We start from the raw sequence: 22,604 nt of genomic DNA, 5'->3' as shown, positions 1-22,604 counted from the left end.
GTTAAGGGATTTCCAGGCCCACTACCAACTGCGACCACCACAAAAACCTGGCCCTTCAGGGCAGTCAGTCCGCCCCCTCACCTCCTTCTGCAGTCCACGGAGCCCGACGCTCTGGCAGACCAGAGCCAGCTCCTGCTCGGTGAGGTGGCCACTGCTGCCAACACCCAGCTCTTCCCAGATGTCCCGGACCCGGCTTTCAGGGGTATCAGAGGAGGGGCTGCAGGGCTTCCGGGGGCTCCCGAAGACCTCACCCCAGGCTGGCAGCTGACCTGAAGCAAGGGAAACACACCACTCTGATCAGAGGGACTGACGGGAAGGCAGAGGGACACACGGGAGATTTGAGTTTCAAAGGCAGATTCCAGGTGGTGGGTACATGGTGCTCATAATTCTTCCAACTCTTCCTACACAAATTTTCACAATAAAATGGGGGGAATGTCTGCTGTGCGTGGGGAAGGCATTTTCCAAAGGGAGCCTTCAAGGACACAGCACTGAAGCACATCTGCAATACTTGTACTTGCAATAAAAAGGCCAGTTTTTTGTTTTGTTTTTTAATCTTTTTTGCCATTTCTTGGGCTGCTCTTGAGGCATATGGAGGTTCCCAGGCTAGGGGTCTAATCAGAGCTGTAGCCACAGGCCTACACCAGAGCCACAGCAATGTGGGATCCGAGCCACATCTGCGACCTACACCACAGCTCACGGCAACGCCAGATCCTTAACCCACTGAGCAAGGCCAGGGATTGAGCCCGCAACTCATGGTTCCCAGCCATGATGGGAACTCCACTTATTTTTGGAGTACTCTTTGTGGCTCAGTGGCTAACGAACCCGACTAGGAACCATGAGGATGTGGGTTCAATCCCTGGCCTCGCTCAGTGGGTTAAGGATCCTGTGTTGCTGTGGCTATGGTGTAGGCCAGCAGCTCTATCTCCAATTCGACCTCTAGCCTGGGAACTTCCCTACGCTGCAGGGGTGGCCTTAAAAAAAAAAAAAGGGTTATTTTTAAAAACTCTTCAAACATACCCAAAGTGAAGAGCACAGTCCAGCAAAGGCCAGTGGCCCTGCCCCTGCTACCCTGGTCTCATCTATCCTGTTTGTTACTTCAAGTATTTGAAAGCAAATCTCAGCTGCCATGTTTGTGTACGAATTGCTGAAAAACATGGATCCCAAGGCTACTCTCACCCCTACAAATCAACAATTTCCCAGCTCTCTCGCAAGAGTCTTCCTTCAGACACGGCTCGGATCCCGCATTGCTGTGACTGTGGCATAGGCTGGCAACTACAGCTCCGATTCAACGCCTAGCCTGGGAAACTCCATATGCCAAGGGTGCGGCCCAAAAAAAGCAAAAAAAAAAAAAAAAATTGGATTCACCGCATGTCAGGAAGCACAGGTGTCTTTGAGATGCAGACTCATCAGTGAGTTTGGGCGACAAATGGCCAGGTTTTCTAACTTTTCTACATTAGACAAGTGGCTTAATGAGGTTTTTGAAGTTTTGCTGGAGAAACACCTGCTGGCAGATGACAGACTTGGGGGTGCCCGCGAGGAGCACCCTGTGGATGATGAGCCAGGCTTCCGAGCTGAGTTCTACCTAAGCTCAGCCCACACAGGAGGATGGCCACTTGCACCCAGGCACTTAGCCAGTGGTCTGGAGTTTTCAGGACAGAAGCCACCTTGGCGTTAATTACTTTGATAACCCAACTAATGATCAGAAAGCCACTTTCCAAGGAAAGCCAGGCCTGTGTGCTCACGAATGACAATGGGTTAAGCTGAGGAAAACACAAGGGAAGATCTCTTCCAGTTCCAAACGGCTGAAGTTCTATATAAAAGTGGAAACATAATTGTGCACCAGGGCTGACAGAGGAGGTAAATGTGCCTTTTGAGGGCTGACATGACTGTTCACATACCAGTGTCGGTTCTACCTGGATGGAAAGAAGAACCCCAACTGGTCCTGGAAGAGCCTCCACATCACTTGGTGAATAACCTTTCTTTAGTCTAGATTTAGACCCTGAGTCCAGGGAGTTTAGGATGTAGTTTGGCTGCTCTTCTGGACACAAAAGGGTCCATCGTCCAGCAGCACAGGCACTCAAGTCACTCCCCTGATGTCACCACGTTCAAGGCAGAGCCAACAATGGCCTCCAGCCCCAAGGACCCCCGTCTCAATCAGTCAAAACTCAAGATCAGTGCTGGTCTCCCCGCTGGAGCCACATTCCTGCACATCCTTCCTGTAACACGCTCCTGTGGGAGGCACCCTCAAAGCAGCCACACACCCACATGCCGATACACCCAAACTTACCAAGCACACCCCCGGCTGCCCTCTAGAGGCTCCGTCAAGCTCCCCAGGACAAGAGCCCTCTCCTGGGGGGACAGACATGGTCTGGTGGGTGGGGAGGCTGTGCCGGTCCTGGCCTCTGGAAGGAGTCCCAGGCCCACACCTGCTGGCTGGGGTTATACTGCTCCTCGCAGACCCTGAAGCTGCCCCTGCCCAAGGGTCTGACCTCAGGGGCCTCAGAGCTGGGATCCCTAGGAGGACCTCCAGGGGCACTACCCACACTGGGTACTTCCTGGCAGCCTGTCACTGGCCAGTGGGGGCACCACCCACTGGCCAGGCTTTACCTTGTGCTTCAAACAACTCAATCTGAGGCTCCTTTGTGCTTTCAGCTTCTTCATCGGACTTGAGACTCTGTGGAAAGAGAGAGAAGAACGTGGGTCCCCAGAGGATGGAGCAGTGGGCAGAGCACCAGGAACAAGCAGAATGGCGCGAGAGGGCCTGGAGCAGGTGATAGAGGAAGGGGGGGTGCCCAGCCCACGAGGCCCCACACAGACCCGCTCCTTCTCTCCGATCACAGGCTGCGTCTGGACATGGGTGCACACAGCTCCTCAGCAAGAACCCAAACCATCAGTGGTTCAATGCAAACACAGCCCAGCACTCACCCCTAACAGGAGGAGAAAGTGTGCCAACTGGCCCCCGCCAAGGGCAGTAACCCAAGTCCGGTCCAAATCCCATGACAGGAGGGGCTCTTGGCCAGAAGGTGGGGATCTGAGGGCAGGGAGTATTTCCCCTTTTTCTAAAGCACTCAACCCACTGACAACCCTGAACACAGCATGCCTGGGTCCTGGTTCTGCGGATCAAAGATGGTTTTAAGAAGCAGATCAGCCCTACGGAGATGGGGCAGGTGCACAGAGCCTTCCATCCCTGAGGGCAAATTTAAAAATAGGAGTTCCCACAGTGGTACAGTGGGTTAAAGGATCTAGCATTGCTGCAGCTGTGGTTTGTATTCCACCCCTGGCCGGGAACTTCCATAAGCTGCAGGTATGGCTGAAAAAGAAAAATAAATAAATAAAAATAAAAAGAGACTAAAACAGCAAAGGCCCGGGACTGCTCAATGTTGCCCCAGGGGGCAGCACATCCCTGAGAGAAGTGACTCCAGGATTTAAATATGTACTGTTTTTCCTATTTGCCTCAACAAATGTTGAAAATATAAACAAATTAACTTGGGGGCCCGGAGTTGTCTCATCAAAGGTAAGTCCCCAAGGAACCCCATCTGATAAAGGTGATATCACAGGAAGCGGGAGCCAGGAACCTTCCAGAACCCGGAAAACAGGTCCATGGGCCTGGATTGGCCCACGGGGTATGGATTTGCCCTGTGGATGTCCTTTAGACGCCAACGCCTTAAGGCTCCTGGGGTGCATCTTGGGGAGCCTGGGCCCCAGTGGGTTGCCTGGGCATGGCACACCTGCCTTCTTTCTTCCTCCTCGGCTGGTTAACCTTCCCTCCTTCAGGCCCTGCCCTGGGAGAGTGCTGTGAGCACGGGAGGAGGACGCCCTGTGGCCAGAGTTTTCATGCAGACAGTGAGACCCAGAGACACCTTAAAACTGTAACTGAGGGAGTTCCCGTTGTGTCTCAGCAGAAACAAATCCAATTAGTATCCATGAGGATGTGGTTTCGATTCCTGGCCTTGCTCAGTGGGTAGGGGATCTGGCATTGTCGTGAGCGGATGCAGCTCGGATCCCGAGTTGCTGTGGCTCGGGTGTAGGCTGGCAGCTGGAGCTCCAATTCCACCCCTAGCCTGGGAACTTCCATATGCTGCAGGTGCAGTCCTTAAAAAAACAAAACAACAACAACAACAAAAAACCTCCAAAGCCCAAAACAAAACTGTAACCAAGCACGACCCTGTGGGGCCTCCCAGGAATAGACCATCCCCGCCCGGCCCATGTCCTCCACCAGTCTCTTATCTCTAGAAAAAAACTTTAGCTTCCTGGGCTTTCCCTGAGTTCTAAAAGGTAAATTTAAACAGAGAAGTGAGAAAATGCAGAAAGGAAAACTCACGCGAGATAAAATAATAGTTTAGCCATTAAACAAAGTCAAGGGTCTCTAGTTCCTCCTCAAGGACTGTGGATAATTCTGCGGATACTGAAGCTCCCATGTGGGAGAAGTTAACTGCTGACCACCAGCACGGAGACCCCCAGACCAGCTGGAACCAGAAGGTTGATGATGTTGATTCCCAATTACCTCACCCCCAACCAAGCAGAAGAACATCCATGAGCTGACCACACCCCCACGACCCCCCTCCAGCACCCCATCTTTAAAAACTTCCCTGAAAGCCTTTGGGGAGTCCAGGCCTTATGAGCACCAGCTGCCTGCTCCTTGCAGGGCCTGTAATAAACACTGCCCTTTCCTTCTGCACAGCCCAGTGTGAGTAGGTTGCTTTGCTGCACATGGGTGAGCAGACCCAGGTTTGGCTCAGTAATAAAATTAAATGTCAAAATTCCCATGTGGTGTGGTGGGTTAAGGACTTGGCATTGTCACTGCTGTGGCTCGGGTTTGATCCCTGACCCAGGAACTTCCAAACGCCATGGGTGTGGCCAAAAAATAAAACTAAATGTCATTCCCCCAAAGTGCACCCCCTCCCATGTTCCCGTAGAGTAGTATGTGAAGAGTGAGTGAGAAATGTTATTTCCAGGATGCTTGGGGGGGTGGGTCAACGCACCTCCACACTTTCCAGGGACGCAGAGCGACGGAGCTGGTTTCTCACACTGGGCCTGGCGGGCTGCTCCGGTAAACAGCTGGTTCCACCAGCAGACACACAGGGCTCGGGCCGGCTCCGACGGCCATACCACTTAGAACCGCTCACATACTTTGGCGGGACAGCACAGGGGGCAGCTGGAAAGAGAATGGGAAGGTTGTGGGGCTCTTAATATTTTGTTCTTTTTTATGGCTGAGTAGTATTCCATTGCGTATATATACCACATCTTTCTAATCCAATCATCTGTCAATGGACATTTGGGCTGTTTCCATGTCTTGGCTATTGTGAATAGAGCTGCAATGAACATGCAGGGGCATGTGTCCTTTTTAAGGAAAGTTTTGTCTGGATATATGCCCAAGAGTGGGATTGCTGGGTCATATGGTAGTTCTATGTAATATATAAATCTAGCTTTTTATACAAAGAAAAATTGCTCCAAGAATCCAGCAGCCAGCTTACTGCTCTAGAGACCAGAAGGTCACGTCCCACCCCACTCACTACAGGACATCATCTGCACAGGCGGCGGCAGCAAGGACCTCAGCACAGCCCGGAAGGTGGGTCTCAAGTCTGGGGCAAAGGCAAGGGTGGAATTCAGTGTGGAATTCATGAGAGCCCCTAAGACCCTAGTAAACCATGTACTTCCTTCTCCCTCCTTACCTGCCCACGTCTGCAGAGCAGAGAGGACCCTGCAGGCAGAGGAGAAATGCTGACTCTGTAGGGAATCTGGGCAGCTAGAGAGAGACTGGGAAGGGGCGGGCAGTGGCCAGGAAACAGCACCGGTTTAGAGGTGACAACTGGAATGGGCCGGTTGGAAAGAAAGGGGTTGGGGTCCCAGGAGGTCAGGCAGGCCTGAACAACTGAGGGCCGTTTCATACAGATGTGCCACAATCCTGAGGGCAAGTACACCTCTCTTCTCTCCTCCACGCCCCAAACAGCTGGTCCAAGCCCTTGACCTTGAGACCATCAGAGGAGGAGGCTGGGTCCAGCCTGACCAAGAGTGATGCCAGTGACCGACAGAAACTGGGAGCAAGGAGAGGGTCTGGAGAGGAAGATGCTGAATTCCCCATGACGGGGAACCTAAGCAGGGTGCCTGTGTCCCCAAGGACACTGACGTTATCACTGGCAGAGCCCCGCCCTGCACATGCTCCCGCGTGGGAACTCCTGAGGCTGCTGGAGAGGAGGCCGGTGTACCATCAACAGGGAGGAGCCAGGAGGCTCCACACCTGTTTCTGGTTCCATCTACACAGAGACCGCGGGCTGGTTACTGTGAGGGCAAGCATCCTCTTTCAGCGGGAGGTGCAGGGAGAGAAAGTCATGGCAGGGGGAGGGTAGCTGTGGCACATTTGGGAAACCACTGCAAAGATGGAGGGGTGCCTATGCACCGGGCCTCCCAAGCTCAGCCGCTCGTGCACACCTGGTCATGACCCAGCACCACATGTGCTTCCCAGCTTGACCTCCTTTCCCCCTCCTGAGATTCCCCTGTCCTTGTCCAGAGTCCCACCCATCCTTGATGTGGCCCCATTTATTCATTGTTTTGGCTGGTTAGCATTTTCCTCAGAGGAATGAGATGCCCGAAAAACATGGGTATTTCATGATATTCCCCAAACATGCCACCTCCCTCCCTCCAACAGGGAGGAACGCTAATCTCGAAGAGAGTATCCTAGTGGCAGGTCAGGGCCGGGAGGGGCAGCCTTCCACTACTCACAGAATACGGAGCTGCGGCCTCTCGAGGGAGCGCTGGGGGCCACACCAGGCCCCACCTGTGGCCCAGATGGCCCCAGAGCACAAGACCCAATGCTTCTCTGTCAGGCCAGGCCTCCAGTGTATGTTTTTTTTATAGAACATCAAGGTCTAAAAACAAACGGCCTTTACTCAAAGGAGCAGGAAAGCAGGATGTGTTTCAAAACCCTCACTTCTGGGAGTTCCCATCGTGGCTCAGTGGTTAATGAATCCGACTAGGAACCATGAGGTTGTGGGTTCGATCCCTGGCCCTGCTCAGTGGGTTAAGGATCCGGTGTTGCCGTGACCTGTGGTGTGCGCCGAAGAAGCGGCTTGGATCCTGCGTTGCTGTGGCTCTGGCGTAGGCTAGTGGCTACAGCTCTGGTTAGACCCCTAACCTGGGAACCTCCATATGCCACAGGAGCGGCCCTAGAAAAGGCAAAAAGACAAAAGACAGAACCCCCACTCATTTCTGGGGAGCTCCTGTCATGGCTCAGTGGTTAATGAATCTGACTAGCATCCGTGAGGATGCAGGTTTGATCCCTGGCCTTGCTCAGTGGGTTAAGGATCCAGCATTGCCGTGAGCTGTGGTGTAGGTCGCATACACGGCTCAGATCCTGCATTGCTGTGGCTGTGGCGTAGGCTGGCAGCTACAGCTCTGATTAGATCCCTAGCCTGGGAACCTCCACATGCCTTGGGTACAGCCCTAAAAAGCAAACAAACAAACAAACCAAAAAACCCCCTAATTTCTGGATCATCAAAAGCACATTTTCCAGCCATGGTGGGAAGGACTGCAAACAAATTAGAAAGCAGAAAGAACATGATGCCATGAATTGTGCAGGGGATGCAAGTATGCCAGGGAGGCCTGAAGAGCACAGAATGAGGGGCCGGGAAGGAGGGATGAAGCTCTGGCCGGGGGTGGGATGGGGTTGGAGGCTGGGACCACAGGCCTAGAGGGCAGGGCAGGGCTGGCCTGACTCTCACAGCACCTGCAGCCTCAGGGCTGGCAGTGCCCTGGCCTCCAGGCATGAGCCCTGTCTGAAGGCACCTCTGCCCCAGAGGCAGGCCTACCCCTGTAATTGAGCAAAGAGCTGAAATCCGAAAAAGACTGTAAAACAAAACTGTAATCGGTGGGGGAAAGTGCCAGTCCTAAAATAGCTTCCGTCCTCGGAGGAACTGCACACAGTTCCACGGGGAGCGGTGACATGCATGGCCTTTCTTAGGCACGGTCATGTCCAAAGTCACGTGATCGCACTCCACAACTCAAGTTGGGAAAGGTGGATAGCCTTCTCCCCATTTCAAAGAAGAAAAGGGGGACAAAGCAACCAAGGACCTGGCTCCCCAGACCCGCACAACTGCTGGCAGCTGACCCCTCCCCAACATCAGGGTCCCAAGGGAGGAGGTGGGAGGAGGTGGGAGGGCAGACCTTGGGGAAGGGCAGGCACACAGGGCCTGGGCTTCAGTAGGCAAAACCTCATGTGAGTAAGGGTATGATAAGCCCAGGATTTTAGGAGAGTTCACTGGACTCTACATAAAACTGCATAGCATCTCTGGCACCCGGGATCCAAACCAGGGGCCTCCTCAAACACCTGCCCAGGGCGGGGGTGCTTGATGCCACTGCTGTCTCTCTCCTGAACCGTCAGAGGGACCACTACCTCGTGGTGCACTACTGAGTACGCGCGCCATCACCGCCAACCCAGAGTGGACCTCCCTCCAAACCCGCAGCTCCACCTCCTGACCAGAGCCAAAGCCAGCACTTCCGTTTGTCCCACTGGCCCCATGGGAAACCAGGGTACCAACAAGTCCCAGAAGCAGAGGGCACTAGAATCTGACACAAAGACCCCGACGACTGCCTGGGCTGTGCATCTTACCCACCCCGCCCCCGCCCCCGCCCCCGCCAGCCTCCGAGATCTGACTCTCCAGCCCTCCCCTCCTCCACACCCATGTCATCTTGGCAACACCCTATGCTGTAAGGACAGCAAGGTGTTACTTGACATTTGTGATTCTGTGATTTATAATAAGTATCTGGCCTTCCCATCCTCCTGAAACTCCTGGAATTTCCTAAGTGATAGAGCAACCACACCTGAGTCTACATTGATGCTGCGACTTCTGGAACCACACCCCAGGTTGGGCTGGTTGCCAGGGGAACCAACCACGGGATTCAACCCCATCCCTGACCTCTAGGGAGAGGAGAGGCCCAATCACTCATGTCTGTAATGAAGCCTCCGTAAAACCAAAAAGGACCGGGTTCCAAGAGCTTCAAGGCTGGCGAACATGTGGAGACTGGGGAAGGGTGACGTCTGGAGAGGGCATGGGTGCTTGGAGCCCCTTCCCACAAACCCAAGGATCTCTCACACCTGCCAGGCCCTGAGTTACATCCTGGGTAATGAGCTTGTGATCCTGGGAATCCATGCCTTTCCCTAGGTTCTGTGATTGCTCTTGCAGATTAACTGAACCTGAGGAGGGGGAACCTCCGCTCTACGGTCAGTCAGAACACAGGTGACCCCCTGGACCTGAGACTGCTGTCTGAAGAGGGCGAAGTCTTGGGGGACTAAGCCCTCCCCGTGGGACCAACATGTCTCCAGGCAGCTGGTGTCAGAAGAGAGCTGGACCACAGGATACCCAGCTGGTGCCACAGAAAGGCCTGGGGTGGAAAAACTGCCACCTATCCACAAGTGACCAGAAGTGCCAGCATATTCCGAGTATTGCATGCAGCACAGAGGAAAACAAAAGAGTGGTCCCCTTACAACATCACTTTACAAAGAGGAAGCAAAGGAAGAGAGACCCCACATGCTGGTCCCAGTCCACACAGCTCAGCAGCAGAAGGTCTTGGTCCTTCCGTCACACTCCAGAAGCCACAGGTGAATCTAGAAGGAAATGCGAGAGACCAGGAGGGCCTCTTACCCGATTCCAAAGCCACACTGCCTTCATCTGAGGAGCCAACACTGGCCTGCGATGACAACACTGCCACGAAACCATCCTTAAACTCTTCGAAGTTAACCTGTAAATTTGAGAAGAGAGGTCAATGCTACTTTCCACAGGTCACAGATGGAACACACTGGCCTTGTGGGTTTCCTCGGATCTTGTGTTGCCTTGAGCACTGAGGACATTCATTTTTTCAAATATTTAAGATTTTTTTTTCTTTTTAGGACCACACCTGCGGCATATGGAGGTTCCCAGGCTAGGGATCCAATTGGAGCTACAACTGCCGGCTTACACCACAGCTACAGCAATGCCAGATCCAAACCGCATCTGCAACCTACACCACGGTTCAAGGCAACACTGGATCCTTAACCCACTGAGTGAGGCCAGGGATCAAACCCACAACCTCATGGTTCCTAGTCAGATTCGTTTCTGCTGATCCACGACGGGAACTCCTCAAATATTTTTAAGATTTTTAAAAATTGAAGATGTAATAAGGCAAGCAAAAGTGAACCATGAACCCATCACCAAAAACACTATCAACAACTCCAAAAAAGTGAATTAGATAACACAATTAGCACACTGCAGACGAGGAGTTCCTGTTGTGCCTCAGTGGATTAAGAACCCAACTAGTATCCATGAGGATATGGGTTTGATCCCTTGCCTCGATCAGTGGGATAAGGATCCAGCATTGCTGTGGCTGTGGTGTAGGCCTGCAGCTGTAGCTCTGATTCGACCCCTAGACTGGAAACTTCTATACGCTGCAGGTGCTGCCCTAAAAGCAGAAAAAAAAGAAAGAAAAGAAAACTGCAGAGGAGTCTGATGACTACAAACATTAACATAAAAGGAAATACTCAGGCCTTCAGGGCCCCATCTATAAACAGGACCCTGCCGGCAGCTAGGAGGCCCCCCTCTAACCCTTCCTTTTGATTAGATTCCCCTGGACTACTCTGACTTTTATGGTAATAACATCCTTGCTTTTTGCCTCATTTGCATGCATCCCTAAACAATACAGTTTAGTTTAGCCTTTTAAAATTTGATCTAAATGGAATCATGTATATGTTACACCTTGGTCTTAGACTCAATATTACTTCTATAATATTCATCTAACTTGCTGTGCATAATCCACCCATTTCTCTGCTCTGCAGTGTAACTGAGTCACAGCTGACTAATCCACCCTCCTGCTGGTGCATTTTCCAATTGTTTCCAGTGTTATTAAAAAAAACAAAAACAAAAACGTGTGTCTGTAGGAGATTCTCTGGAGTATATGACTAAAAATGGGATTGCTGGGCCACAGAACATACATTTAAATCCTCTTGGTAAACTGGGGAGTTCCCGTCATGGTGCAATGGAAACAAATCTGACTAGGAACCATGAGGTTGTGGGTTTGATCCCTGGCTTTGCTCAGTGGGTTAAGGATCCAGGGTTGCCGTGAGCCGTGATGTAGTTCGCAGACTTGGCTCAAATCTGGTGTTGCTGTGGCTGTGGTGTAGGCCAGCAGCTGTAGGTCTGATTCGACCCCTAGTCTGGGAACCTCCACATGCCGTGGGTGCGACCCTAAAAAGAAAAGGAAAAAAAAAAATCCTCTTGGTAAACCGAATCTTTTATGACTGTAAAATGCTGACCCTCTTGAGTCAGGAATGCTTTTTACCCTAAAGACTAGCTTCTTTTTTTTCTTTTTCAATTTTTTAAATGGCTGCACCTGTGGCATGTGGAAGTTCTCAGGCCAGGGACTGAATCTGAGCTACAACTGCAAACTACGCTGCAGCTGCAGCAATGCCGGATCCTTTAACCCACCGCGCCTCCGAAGCGACTTGAGCGGCAGTAGGCAGTTTCGTAATCCACTATGCCATAGCAGGAATTCCCAAATTAGCTTCTTATGGAGTATTTACATCTTATATCTTTTTACCAAACTTTTAATAATGTCAGTTTTTTTATACCCTTAGGTTCTAGACCTGTCTCTATGAATGGTATGTATTTGGATTTTTTTCCCCCGATCTGAAAATTTTTATCTTTTAACTGAAACATTTAGTTTATTTACATTTAAGATCACTGATATATTTGGATTTATATTTATTATTTTATTTGTGCTTTCAATTTTTAAAAAATTGTTTATTATGATTGATGTAGTGTTCTGTCAATTTCTTCTGTACAGCAAAGTGACCCAATTACACACATATATACATTTTCTCATATTATCATCTATCATGTTCTATCACAAGTGATTGGATATAGTTTCCTGTGCTATACAGCAGGACCTCATTGCTCATCCATTCTAAATGTAATAGTTTACATCTACTTGTGCTTTCAATTTGACCTGCTGGTTTTTCTCCTTTCCTTTGCCAATTTTCTTTTAGGACTCCCCCCCCCATTAATTCAGGTGTCATGCAGTCTATTTCCATTCTCTTATTGTTTATCCTAAAACTTACAGCATGCATCCTTAGTTTAAAAGTGTGATATCGGAGTTCCCATCATGGCTCATCGGAAATGAATCTATTATCCATGAGGATGAAGGTTCAATCTCTGGCCTCGCTCAGTAGGTTAAGGATCCAGCATTGCAGCAAGCATAGATTACAGATGTGGCTCAGATCTGGATCTGGCATTGCTGTAGCTGGGGCATAGGCCAGCAGCTGAAGCTCTGATTTGACTCCCAACCTGGGAACTTCTATAAGCCGAAGGTGTGGCTATAGAAAGAAAAGAGGAAACAAAACGAAACCACCGACAGAGATGATATATCTGCTCTGTGTGACTACAGCTCAGGGACGTAACACTGAGTGAAAAGGCCACATAGTAAGCACTGAGCACATGTTAACTATGTCTACTTCTATAAAGTTCAGCGACAGGCGAATCTATGGTGTTTGCACTAGGATGGTGCTAACTGTTGGAGGCAGAGGGGCCGCACAGGCACCCGAGCAGGGATGCAGGATGCTGGCTGCCCAGCTGTGCTGGGGTGGATGTCCACTGAGCTGTGCACTTCATACAGATGCTCTTTTCTCTACATGTGCTTCACCCAGGCTACAGAAAGAAACCAAAACAAGAGCTACTAGGTAGGTCAAAACGTCATGGGTTAAGTACTGGAAAAGCAGCTCACAGGCTGTAGGTCCAAGCAAGTTCCCACACCTGGCACAGAACTTGAATGAGCACCTTTCTGTTGCTTCCTTGGGGCACTAAATGCAGCTGTTGGCTTGGAGACACTCTGGTGACAACTTGTTTATTTTCTGTCTCCACAATTGCATGTGACCTCATGGCTGACACACTGTAAATAGTCAACAAATATCTATGGGATGTGATGAGCGGAGTTCACCTTCTACAGATGCATTCTTTCACCTTGGTTCTTCTTTTTTTTTATTTTTTTTCTTGTCTTTCATCTTTTTAGGGGCAAACCTGCAGCATATGGAGGTTCCCAGACTAGGGATCGAATTGCAGCTGTAGCTGCCTGCCTATGCCACAGCCACAGCAATGCCAGATCCGAGCCTCGTCTGTGACCTAACACCACAGCTCACAGCAATGTCGGATCCTTAACCCACTGAGCGAGACCAGGGATCGAACCTGCGTCCTCATGGATACGAGTCGGGTTCATTAACCACTGAGCCATGATGGGAACTCCTCACTTTGGTTCTTAAAGGGCATTCTCATGGAGTATGGGATTCAGGTTGGCAGTGTTTTCTTCTGGAACATTGGAGACACCTTTCCGCTGGCTTCTGGCTTCTAGTGCCACATCTGAGAAGGGAGTTGTTAATCTAACTATGCCTAGTTTTCAGTGGGATATGTCTTTTTCTCTCAGGCTGCTCTTTTAAAATTATTAAATGTTTCCCTGTAAGATAATTATAGATTCTCATGCAATTGTAGCAAAAAATACAGAGATCAAGTGTACCCTTCTCTGGCTGCCTTTAAGCTATTCTGTCTTTGTTTTCCTTCAGTTTTGCAATAATATGGCCAGATGTGGATTTCTTTTTATTTATGCTACTTGAAATTCCCTGGGCTTCCGGAATCTCAAATCTGTTCTGGAACCTTTTTAACTGTTATCTATTCACAAAATCCCTCCCCATTCACTCCTTTCCTCCTGGGCTTCCCACCAAAGGGATATTGGTGCTCTTCCATCTTCACCTTCTCTTTGAATCTTCATGCTGCATGTTGGGCAGGTCCTGTTACCAAACGCTTTCTTCAGCTATGTCTAATCTGCTGTTAAACTCTTAAAGTCGTATTCAGTTCTTTGTTCAAATTTTTTTCCCCTGTATTTTGCTGCAGGAAAATACAGGCATATTTAAGTTCCAAGGCCAGGAACCAAACCCACACCCCAGCAGTGACCCAAACCACTGCAGAGACAACATTTGAATGTTTAACCTGCTGCACTATAGCAGGAACTCCTGTTCAGATTTGTTACATCACACTTTTTTAGAGTTAACCTCTTTCCTGTAGATATTTTCAAGCTCTATTTTTCTTTTTTCTTTTCTTTTTTTCTTTTTAGGGACACACCTATGGCATATGGAAGTTTCCAGGCTAGGGGTTGAATCAGAGCTTCAGCTGCAGGCCTATACCACAGCTTGTGGCAACACTGGATCCTTAACCCACTGAGCCCAGGCCAGAGATTCAACCTGCACCCACATGGATACCAGTTGGGTTCGTTACTGCTGAGCCACAACAGTAACTCCCTAGAGAGGACTTCTGTTTGCTTTTGCCAGATGCCCGAAGGCACCACCGCTGTAGGGCCATCTGATCTAAATGCAAGCCTGATCTAAATGCAAGGCCTGAGGTCCTCTAGACCAGAGAGCTGCACAATGCTGATGCACCTTCAGCTCAGCTTTACTCTATAGGCACCCTCAGGATCCTCCCCTATATTGGGGACTGATTTATCAGTTTCTCCACCCTGAGGGAGTCTGGGTTTAGACCGTACTTCCCTGGCCCTTTGAGGCCCTTAGGACCACATTATCGATTTCACAGTTGCTTATTGCAGACCAGAAAATATTCTCAGGGCAAAGGGGTTATGTGTGATAAGGTTAACCTCTTTCCATACTTGATGTAGCCTGGGCTGTAAATTTCTGCTGGTGTGTTTGCTTACCATTTTCAAGATCTTTGTTTTTACTGTTTTGTAGCCCTCAGTGAAAGGTGGGACTGAGTTTGTTAGCCTGTCACTATGAAAAAATCTGAAGCCTCTTTACTCTTTTTTAGGGCTGATACATAAATTTCATCATATGGATCTACAAGAATGTACTGAACTAATCTCGTATTGAAAAGGCTGTTTCCAGTCTTTTGCCATTTGAATCAGTAGTAGAATGAATAACCTTGCATAGATTTCATTTCACAGAGAGACATTGTATTTCTTTCATTTTTGCATTCCTAGCTTCCAGTGTTGCCTAGCGCATAGTAAGTGCTCAGAAACACTTGTTGACTTTATGGAATCAGAACAAAATGGCCATTTCATTTGATCAAATCTCAGATTTCTTTGGTGTCTTTGCTAACACTTATAGACTGACTTGCTTCTCATCCACCAAGGGGGTCTGAGGGCCACGTGTGCTGCTGTTTATCCGACAACATCCGACCGTGCTTGTGTGTGTTTTTGTATCCTCTCCCTTCACAGCTCACAAAAGAACGAAAAGGCAGCCCACGGCATCAGGTGTTTGACTAAACAGGATACACCATCACCTCTGCTTGATCTCATCACAAATGAAGAGGCTGGATCCTGTAATCAAGAATCACTCTCGGGAGTTCCTGTCGTGGCTCAGCAGAAACGAATCTGACTAGCATCCATGAGGATGCAGGTTCGATCTCTGGCCTTGCTCAGGGTTAAGGATCTGGCATTGCCGTGAGCTGTGGTGTAGGTTGTAGACACAGCTCGGATCCTGTGTTGCTGTGGTGGTGGTGTAGGCCAGTGGCTGCAGCTCTGATTGGACCCTTAGCGTGGGAGCTGCCATATGCTGCAGCTGTGGCCCTAAAAAAAAAAAAAAAAAAATCACTTTCAGAGGAGTTCCCATTGTGGTTCAGCAGTAACGAACCTGACTAGTATCCATGAGAATCCAGGTCTGATCCCTGGCCTCACTCAGTGGGTTAAGGATCTGGAGTTGCAGCAAGCTGTGGCATAGGCCTCAGCTGCGGCTCCAATTCGACCCCTGGCCTGGAACCTCCCTCTGCCACAGGTACAGCCATAAAAAAAGAAAGGGGAAAAAAAAAAGAATCACTTTTGGAGTTCCCATTGTGGTTCAGTGGTTTAAGAACCTGACTAGTATCCATCTAATATCCATGAGGATGCAGGTTCCACCCATGGCCTTGCTCAGCGGATTAAGGATCAGCATTGCTGTGGGTGTGGCATAGGCTGGCAGCTGCAGCTCTGATGTGACACCTGGCCTGGGAACTTCCATATGCTGCAGCTGTGGCCCTAAAAAGAAGAAAAAAATCATTTTCAACTTTAAAACTATTTTCAGTAACACTAACTTTTTAAATTTTTTTTATTTTTATTTTTTTGAGAGGAAAATTCTCTTTCTACCCCCCCATTTTTGTTTTTTTGTTTTTGGGTTTTTTTTTGCTTTTTACGGCCACACTATGGAAGTTCCCAGGCTGGGGGTCTAATCAGAGCTGCAGCCACTGGCCTACACCACAGCCACAGCAATGCAGGATCTGAGCCACATCTGCAACCTACACCACAGCTCACGGCAACAATGGATCCATAACCCACTGAGTGAGGCCAGGGATTGAACCCTAAACCTCATGGTAACTAGTTGGATTCATTTCTGTTGTGTCGCAGTGGGAACTCCTCTACCCAAATTTAAAATACTCGAGGTAAAGAAACAGGAACATATCACAAAATGCACCTGGAAATTCCCCACGAGTTCCAGAAATCTTAGGCTACATCAACTTTCTGGCTTGAAACCAGACCTTGATAATGTTTCTTTAACAGGAAATAGGGATTAAAAACAAGCATACCCTCACAGCACTAAAAATTACTTATTAGTTCAAATATTATAATACTGTTTCTTCATTTTGTTAACTGGATTAGTGTATCAATGACTAACACTTATATGGTGTCACATATGTTGCTTATAAGGAAACCAAATATGCGATATTTGAGCTGAAAAGCCAATCCATTCTCCTGGGTAAAGGATTTATTTTGTTTTTCCTGAAAACATCCTGAAATTCCCACTATTTGATCTGTCGTGACAACGGTCTGGATACTTCTGGAAAATAGTGATAACTGTCTGGATACTTCTGGCTTGACAATGGCTTCCTCTAAAGCCTCTGTGGAACATTCCAGCTAAGCGCCAGCTGGGGGTACTCCCGGTCTGTGGACAAAGCAACAGACTGTTTCCCATTGTAACTCAGCGTTTCACCGTCACGTTCTTCCCTTCCTCACAGATGAAGCACAAAGTGGAGAAAGCCCGGGAACGATATGGTTTTTTTCCCTCAGCAGAGCTTGTAATGAACCTGGGCCAAAAGTAATTCTTTTTTTTTTTTTTTTCAAAAGTAATTCTTTTGGTTCTGAATTTTCTAAACTGTCAAAAATAATCAAGGACACCAGGTCATCTGTTTTTAACCAGTACTGATTTTCACAAATGTGCCTTTTGCTCATCTAGCCCCAAATACATTTCCAGGTGATCTTAGCGGGGCCAGGACATCATCTCCCTAAACCACACCTGACTCTTAAATCCAGAAAGAAAAAGCAGAGAAGGGCATGGGGTTTGTGAGTAACAGTGGGGCTGACCCCATCAGCCACACAAGCTCTAAGGAAGTAACAGGAGGTCAGAATTGCCTGGTCATTCTCCCTGTGCCAGCAGTGAGGGCCTTTCGTTGTTTTTCTTCATTCGTTTTTGCTCAAGAGCCAATTCAGGAATATTTGCAGGCTAGAGGTATTTTCTCATTCAAAATGAAAATAGTTTTATTGAGCTCTGGGGAGAAAAATGCTCTTCCTTCAAAAGGTAAGATGACCAACAAGATTACAGGCACTGTTTTCCAAACTAACATGTCAACATCTGGACACATTTAAGAAGCAAGAACAGGAGTTCCCGTGGTGGCGCAGTGGTTAACAAATCCGACTAGGAACCACGAGGTTGCGGGAGGTTGCGGGTTCGGTCCCTGCCCTTGCTCAGTGGGTTAACGATCTGGCGTTGCTGTGAGCTGTGGTGTAGGTTGCAGACGCGGCTCGGATCCCGCGTTGCTGTGGCTCTGGCGTAGGCCGGCAGCTACAGCTCCGATTCGACCCCTAGCCTGGGAACCTCCATATGCCGCGGGAGTGGCCCAAGAAATAGCAAAAAGACAAAAAAAAAAAAAAAAAAGCAAGAACAAGGCAGAAGGTGCTTCTCAATGTTTCCATCAGAAAAGCAAGCTGTGGTCCAGGCTCCAGATCACATTCTAGACAACCCTGAATTTCCTAGAGAAAAGGACTCTCCGAGTGCATACCTCTTGTCTGGGCTGCATAAACTCAGGTGCCTCTGAACACAGGCAGCCTCTGTCCCTGCAAAGCAGCGAGCAGTGTTCTGTCAGCTGTGGGGTGATTTTGAGACAATTTGCCTTCGAGGTACTTGGTAGCCCCCCACCACTGAAGGACCCAGAGTGTGAACTGCCCACAGATCCCTGTCTTATGAACCACATGTCACCAACCACACCGACCTTCCAGCCCCCCCAACAATCACTCAAACATCCTTCTGGAAAACCTGAATGAAAACAAATCTCTGCAAGTTACTATGCTTAAAAAAAAGCAATTTTTTTTGGGTCTTTTTTAGGGCCGCACCCGTGGCATATGGAAGTTCCCAGGCTAGGGATCAAATCGGACCTATAGCTGCCAGCCTCCACCACAGTCGCAGCAATGCCACATCTGAGCCGTATCTGCAACCTACACCACAGCTCATCACAATGCCGGATCCTTAACCCACTGAGCTAGGGCAGGGATCAAACATGTGTCCTCATGGAAACTAGTCAGATTTGTTTCCGCTGAGCCACAATGGGAACTCAAAAAAAAAAAAAAAAAAGCAATCTTAAGGAACCTCCTTCCACAACTCAGGTGTTCCGCAGAAGGAAAACACCATCCCTTTCCTCCTGTCTTCTGACAAGCACATATAGTCCACCAGCATTTCTCAGATGCCCACAGCTGTAACCCCATGCTCTCCGTGCTTGTCTTTGTGAGAATGAGGTCAAGTACTCACCCTGGCAAAGTGGTCGTTTCCAAGAAGTGTCTGCAGAAGGATGGGCAGTTGCTTCTCCAGATGAAGCTTCAGGCAGAGTTGGGTCAGCTCCTCCCGGTCCAGAAATCCGGTCCCTGTGGTGTCACAGCTGTGGTACAGGTCCCTGAGCTTCGAAACATAGTGGCTTTCTTCCTCCTCGTCCATCCCATCGCAGGCTGCACGTGGGAAAGGGAGACAATGGTATCCTCTTGCAGCCGCCCTCACCAGCCTCCCCGGCTCCCACGAGCCCACCATGCGGCCCAGGTCAGGGGAGCAGCTGGGCTTTTGGGAAGGGCACCAGGTCCTCTCAGTGCTTGTGAGACAGAGAGACCAGAAACATGTTCCCAGGGAGCCCCAACTCCTTCACTGGCTCCAAGAACCAGAATCATGTTAATCTGTAAAAAGGTATCTATTTGAATATCAGAACAAAAGAGCTAGGTAAAGAGAACTAAAATCATCCAAAACTTCACCACCTAAAACAATAAAATCATTGGAGTTCCCATCGTGGCTCAGCAGAAAAGAATCTGACCAGCATCCATGAGGACACAGGTTCAATCCCTGGCCCCACTCAGTGGGTTAAGGATCCGGTGTTGCCATGAGCTGTGGTATAGGTCACAGATGCAGCTCGGATCTGGTGTTACTTTGGCTGTGGTATAGGCTGGCAGCTATAGCTCTAATTTGACCCCTAGCCTGGGAACCTCCATATGCCACGGGTATGGCCCTAAAAACAAAACAAAAAAAACCCAACAAAAAACAAAAAAGGGCAAATATCTACACTACTTTTTTCTCTATGCATATACACACTAGCCTGCTGGATGCTTGGCATGCCTGCCCAAACTCCTGTGCCAAGACTCCAGAATTGGGCAGAACTCAGATGTGGGGCTGGAGCTTAAAGGGCACGGAGGGGCCCTCCCTCCCAGGAACAATGATAAGCTAGCCCCCTCGGGAGAGAACGTGCTGGTCTCTCCCACTGCTCCATGCAAGGGCGCCACATACTTGGCTCATGTGACCTCGGTCATGCCTGGCTTTGCCCAATGCACAGCTGAGTTCCTGGACTTTCCCTCATCCCCAGGAATCTGAGACACTGTCCCAAGAGAGCAGGTGCTTGTCTCTGGCCCTCCTGGCCCAGCGTTGCAACAGTTGGGCATAAAGATCTTTCAGTCAGTTTGCTAGGACATTTCCTAACCCCCATCCAAGATACTGACTAGCTATATTTTCAAAACACTGGGGGAAAGCAGGCCTGCTCCTGCTCATGTGCACCCTATAGACCTCACCCTCCTCCCACCCAGGATGGGGTCTTTCTGCAGCCAAGAGATCACATGACAAATCCCAGTGCTGAGACTGGCCAGGAAGGCATGAAAAACTCCAAGGACACCTTCACCTGGGAAATATGTCCCAGGCTCAGGCCTGTACCACCGCCGCAGAGGAGTCATGCCAAGGCTTGTGGCTTCCCTGGGACCCCAGAGTCCCAGAAAAGGGCTCAAGTGACAAGACACTAGATGTTCAAAACACCTCGGAACTATGGAAGGTCTCAGGAGTCATTAAGTCTGAGTGGGGTCAGAATTCTGTTTACACACCCCTATTCACTGGAGCCTGGAAGCAGTGATTTGCCAAGTGTTACATATGGGAGGGGAGAAGGGGGTGACCCAAGACATGCATACATGTTCACACAAACACACACACACACAGAGAAAAACTAAGGTCTAGGGAGTGATAAAGGAAAAACAACAAAATCATGAAACAAGATAAATAAATAAAATATGCTATTGGACAAAAGGATGATCAGACACCAAAGGAGGTTTCCTGATATTGACACATGATAATTGCAATACAAAAAATTCAACAGCCAGACTGGAAGATAGGGGCAAATATGTCTTCTGTAAAGTGTACCTGAACAGGAAAGAGTTAAAAAGTGAGAGAGAGAGAGGGAGAAGATAAGGACATTAAAAATCAGTAAAGTATCCGAAACATAACGACAGACACACAGACCAATGGAACACACTAGAGAGCCCATAAATCAATCCTCACACACATGGACAAATGTGGGTGAGGACGCAAAGAACGCACAACGAGGAAAGACAACCTCTTGAACAAACGGTGCTGGGAAAACCCGACATCTATGTGTTAAAGGATGGGAGTTCCCACTGTGGCTCAGTGGGTTACGGCCCATCCATGAGGACGTGGGTTCAATCCCTGGCCTTGCTCTGTGGGCTAAGGCTCTGGGGTAGCCAAAAGATGTGGTGTAGGTCCCAAATGCAGCTCGGATCCGGTATTGCTGTGGCTGTGGGGTAGGCCAGCAGCTGCAGCAGCTGCAATTTGACCCCTAGCCTGGAAACTTCCATATGCCGCAGGTACAGCCTTAAAAAAAAAAAAAATTCTCGGGAGTTCCTGTCGTGGTGCAGTAGTTAACGAATCTGACTAGAAACCATGAGGTTGCAGGTTCGATTCCTGGCCTTGCTCAATGGGTTAAGGATCTGCCATTGCCGAGAGCTGTGGTGTAGGTTACAGATGCGGCTCAGATCCCGCGTTGCTGTGGCTGAGGTGTAGGCCAATGGCTATGGCTCCGATTTGACCCCTAGCCTGGGAACCTCCATATGCCATGGGAGTGGCCCAAGGAATGGCAAAAAGACAAAAGATAAAAAAAAAAAAAGTTTGAAGGATGAGGTCAGCCTAAAACAAAAACAGGAGGGAGTTCCCACTGTGGCACAATGAGATCAGTGGTGTCTCTGAAGCACCTGGATGAAGGTTCAATCCCCAGCATAGCACAGTGGGTTAAAGGAACCCAAGTTGCCATAGCAGGTTTGATCCCTGGCCTGGGAACTTCCATTTACCATGTGTACAGCCAAAAAAAGAACAGAGGTAGAGTTCCCGTTGTGACACAGCAGAAACGAATCCGACTAGTATCCATGAGGATGCGGGTTGGATCATTAGCCTTGCTCAGTGGTTTGAGGATCGGGCATTGCTGCGAGCTGTGGTGTAGGCCAGCAGCTATAGCTCCGATTTGACCCCTAACATGGGAACCTCCATGTGCTGTGGTTTCAGGCCTTAAAAAAAAAAAAAAGGAAAAAAGAACAGAGGAGAAGTTTCATGCTGTTAGATTTGACAATGATTTCTTAGATGTAATGCCAAAAACATAGGCAACACAAGTAAAAATAGACAAACAGGAGAAAATAATTGCATATGATACATTCAATAAGAGGTTTATAATCAGAACATATAAGGAACTTTTATTTTATTTATTTATTTAATCTTTTTGCCTTTTCTAGGGCCGCTCCCGTGGCATATGGAGGTTCCCAGGCCAGGGGTCTAATCGGAGCTGTAGCCGCCAGCCTACGCCAGAGCCACAGCAACGCGGGATCTGAGCCGCGTCTGTGACCTACACCACAGCTCATGGCAACACCGGATCCTTAACCCACTGAGCAAGGCCAGGAATTGAACCCGCAATCTCATGGTTCCTAGTTGGATTCGTTAACCACTGCACCACAGTGGGAACTCCTATAAGGAACTTTCATAACTCAAGAAAAAAAAATATGATCTGATCTATAAAACCAGAAAAGGGGAGTGCCCGTTGTGGTGCAGCAGAAACTAATCTGACTAGGAACCATGAGGTTGCGGGTTCCATCCCTGGCCTTGCTCAGTGGGTTGGGGATCCAGTGTTGCTGTGAGCCATGGTGTAGGCTGCAGACGTGGTTCGGATCTGGTGTTGCTGTGGCTGTGGTGTAGGCTAGCGACTACAGCTCCGATTCCACCCCTAGCTTGGGAACCTCCATATGCCACAGGTGTGGCCTTAAAAAAAAGA

General features: G+C 49.0%; 1 protein-coding gene across 2 annotated transcripts in view; it reads right to left on the bottom strand.

Moving 5' to 3' along the window:
* The window catches only part of NINL (ninein like), a 110,273-nt gene that overhangs the window by 38,303 nt on the left and 49,366 nt on the right, over positions 1-22,604 (bottom strand). For both annotated transcript variants that reach the window (XM_047771559.1, XM_047771558.1), the window contains exons 2-6: positions 18,788-18,981; positions 9,639-9,735; positions 4,983-5,155; positions 2,608-2,674; positions 82-269 (exon numbers count right to left, since the gene is read on the bottom strand). In XM_047771559.1, the coding sequence (XP_047627515.1) occupies positions 82-269; positions 2,608-2,674; positions 4,983-5,155; positions 9,639-9,735; positions 18,788-18,970 (708 nt within the window). In that variant the 5' untranslated portion in view covers positions 18,971-18,981. The remainder of the gene's footprint in view (positions 1-81; positions 270-2,607; positions 2,675-4,982; positions 5,156-9,638; positions 9,736-18,787; positions 18,982-22,604) is intronic.

The sequence above is a fragment of the Phacochoerus africanus genome, chromosome 3, assembly GCF_016906955.1.
Source record: "Phacochoerus africanus isolate WHEZ1 chromosome 3, ROS_Pafr_v1, whole genome shotgun sequence".
Taxonomy (NCBI): domain Eukaryota; kingdom Metazoa; phylum Chordata; class Mammalia; order Artiodactyla; family Suidae; genus Phacochoerus; species Phacochoerus africanus.
Note: the sequence above shows the minus strand (reverse complement) of the source record. Positions and strands in the feature narration are given on the sequence as shown.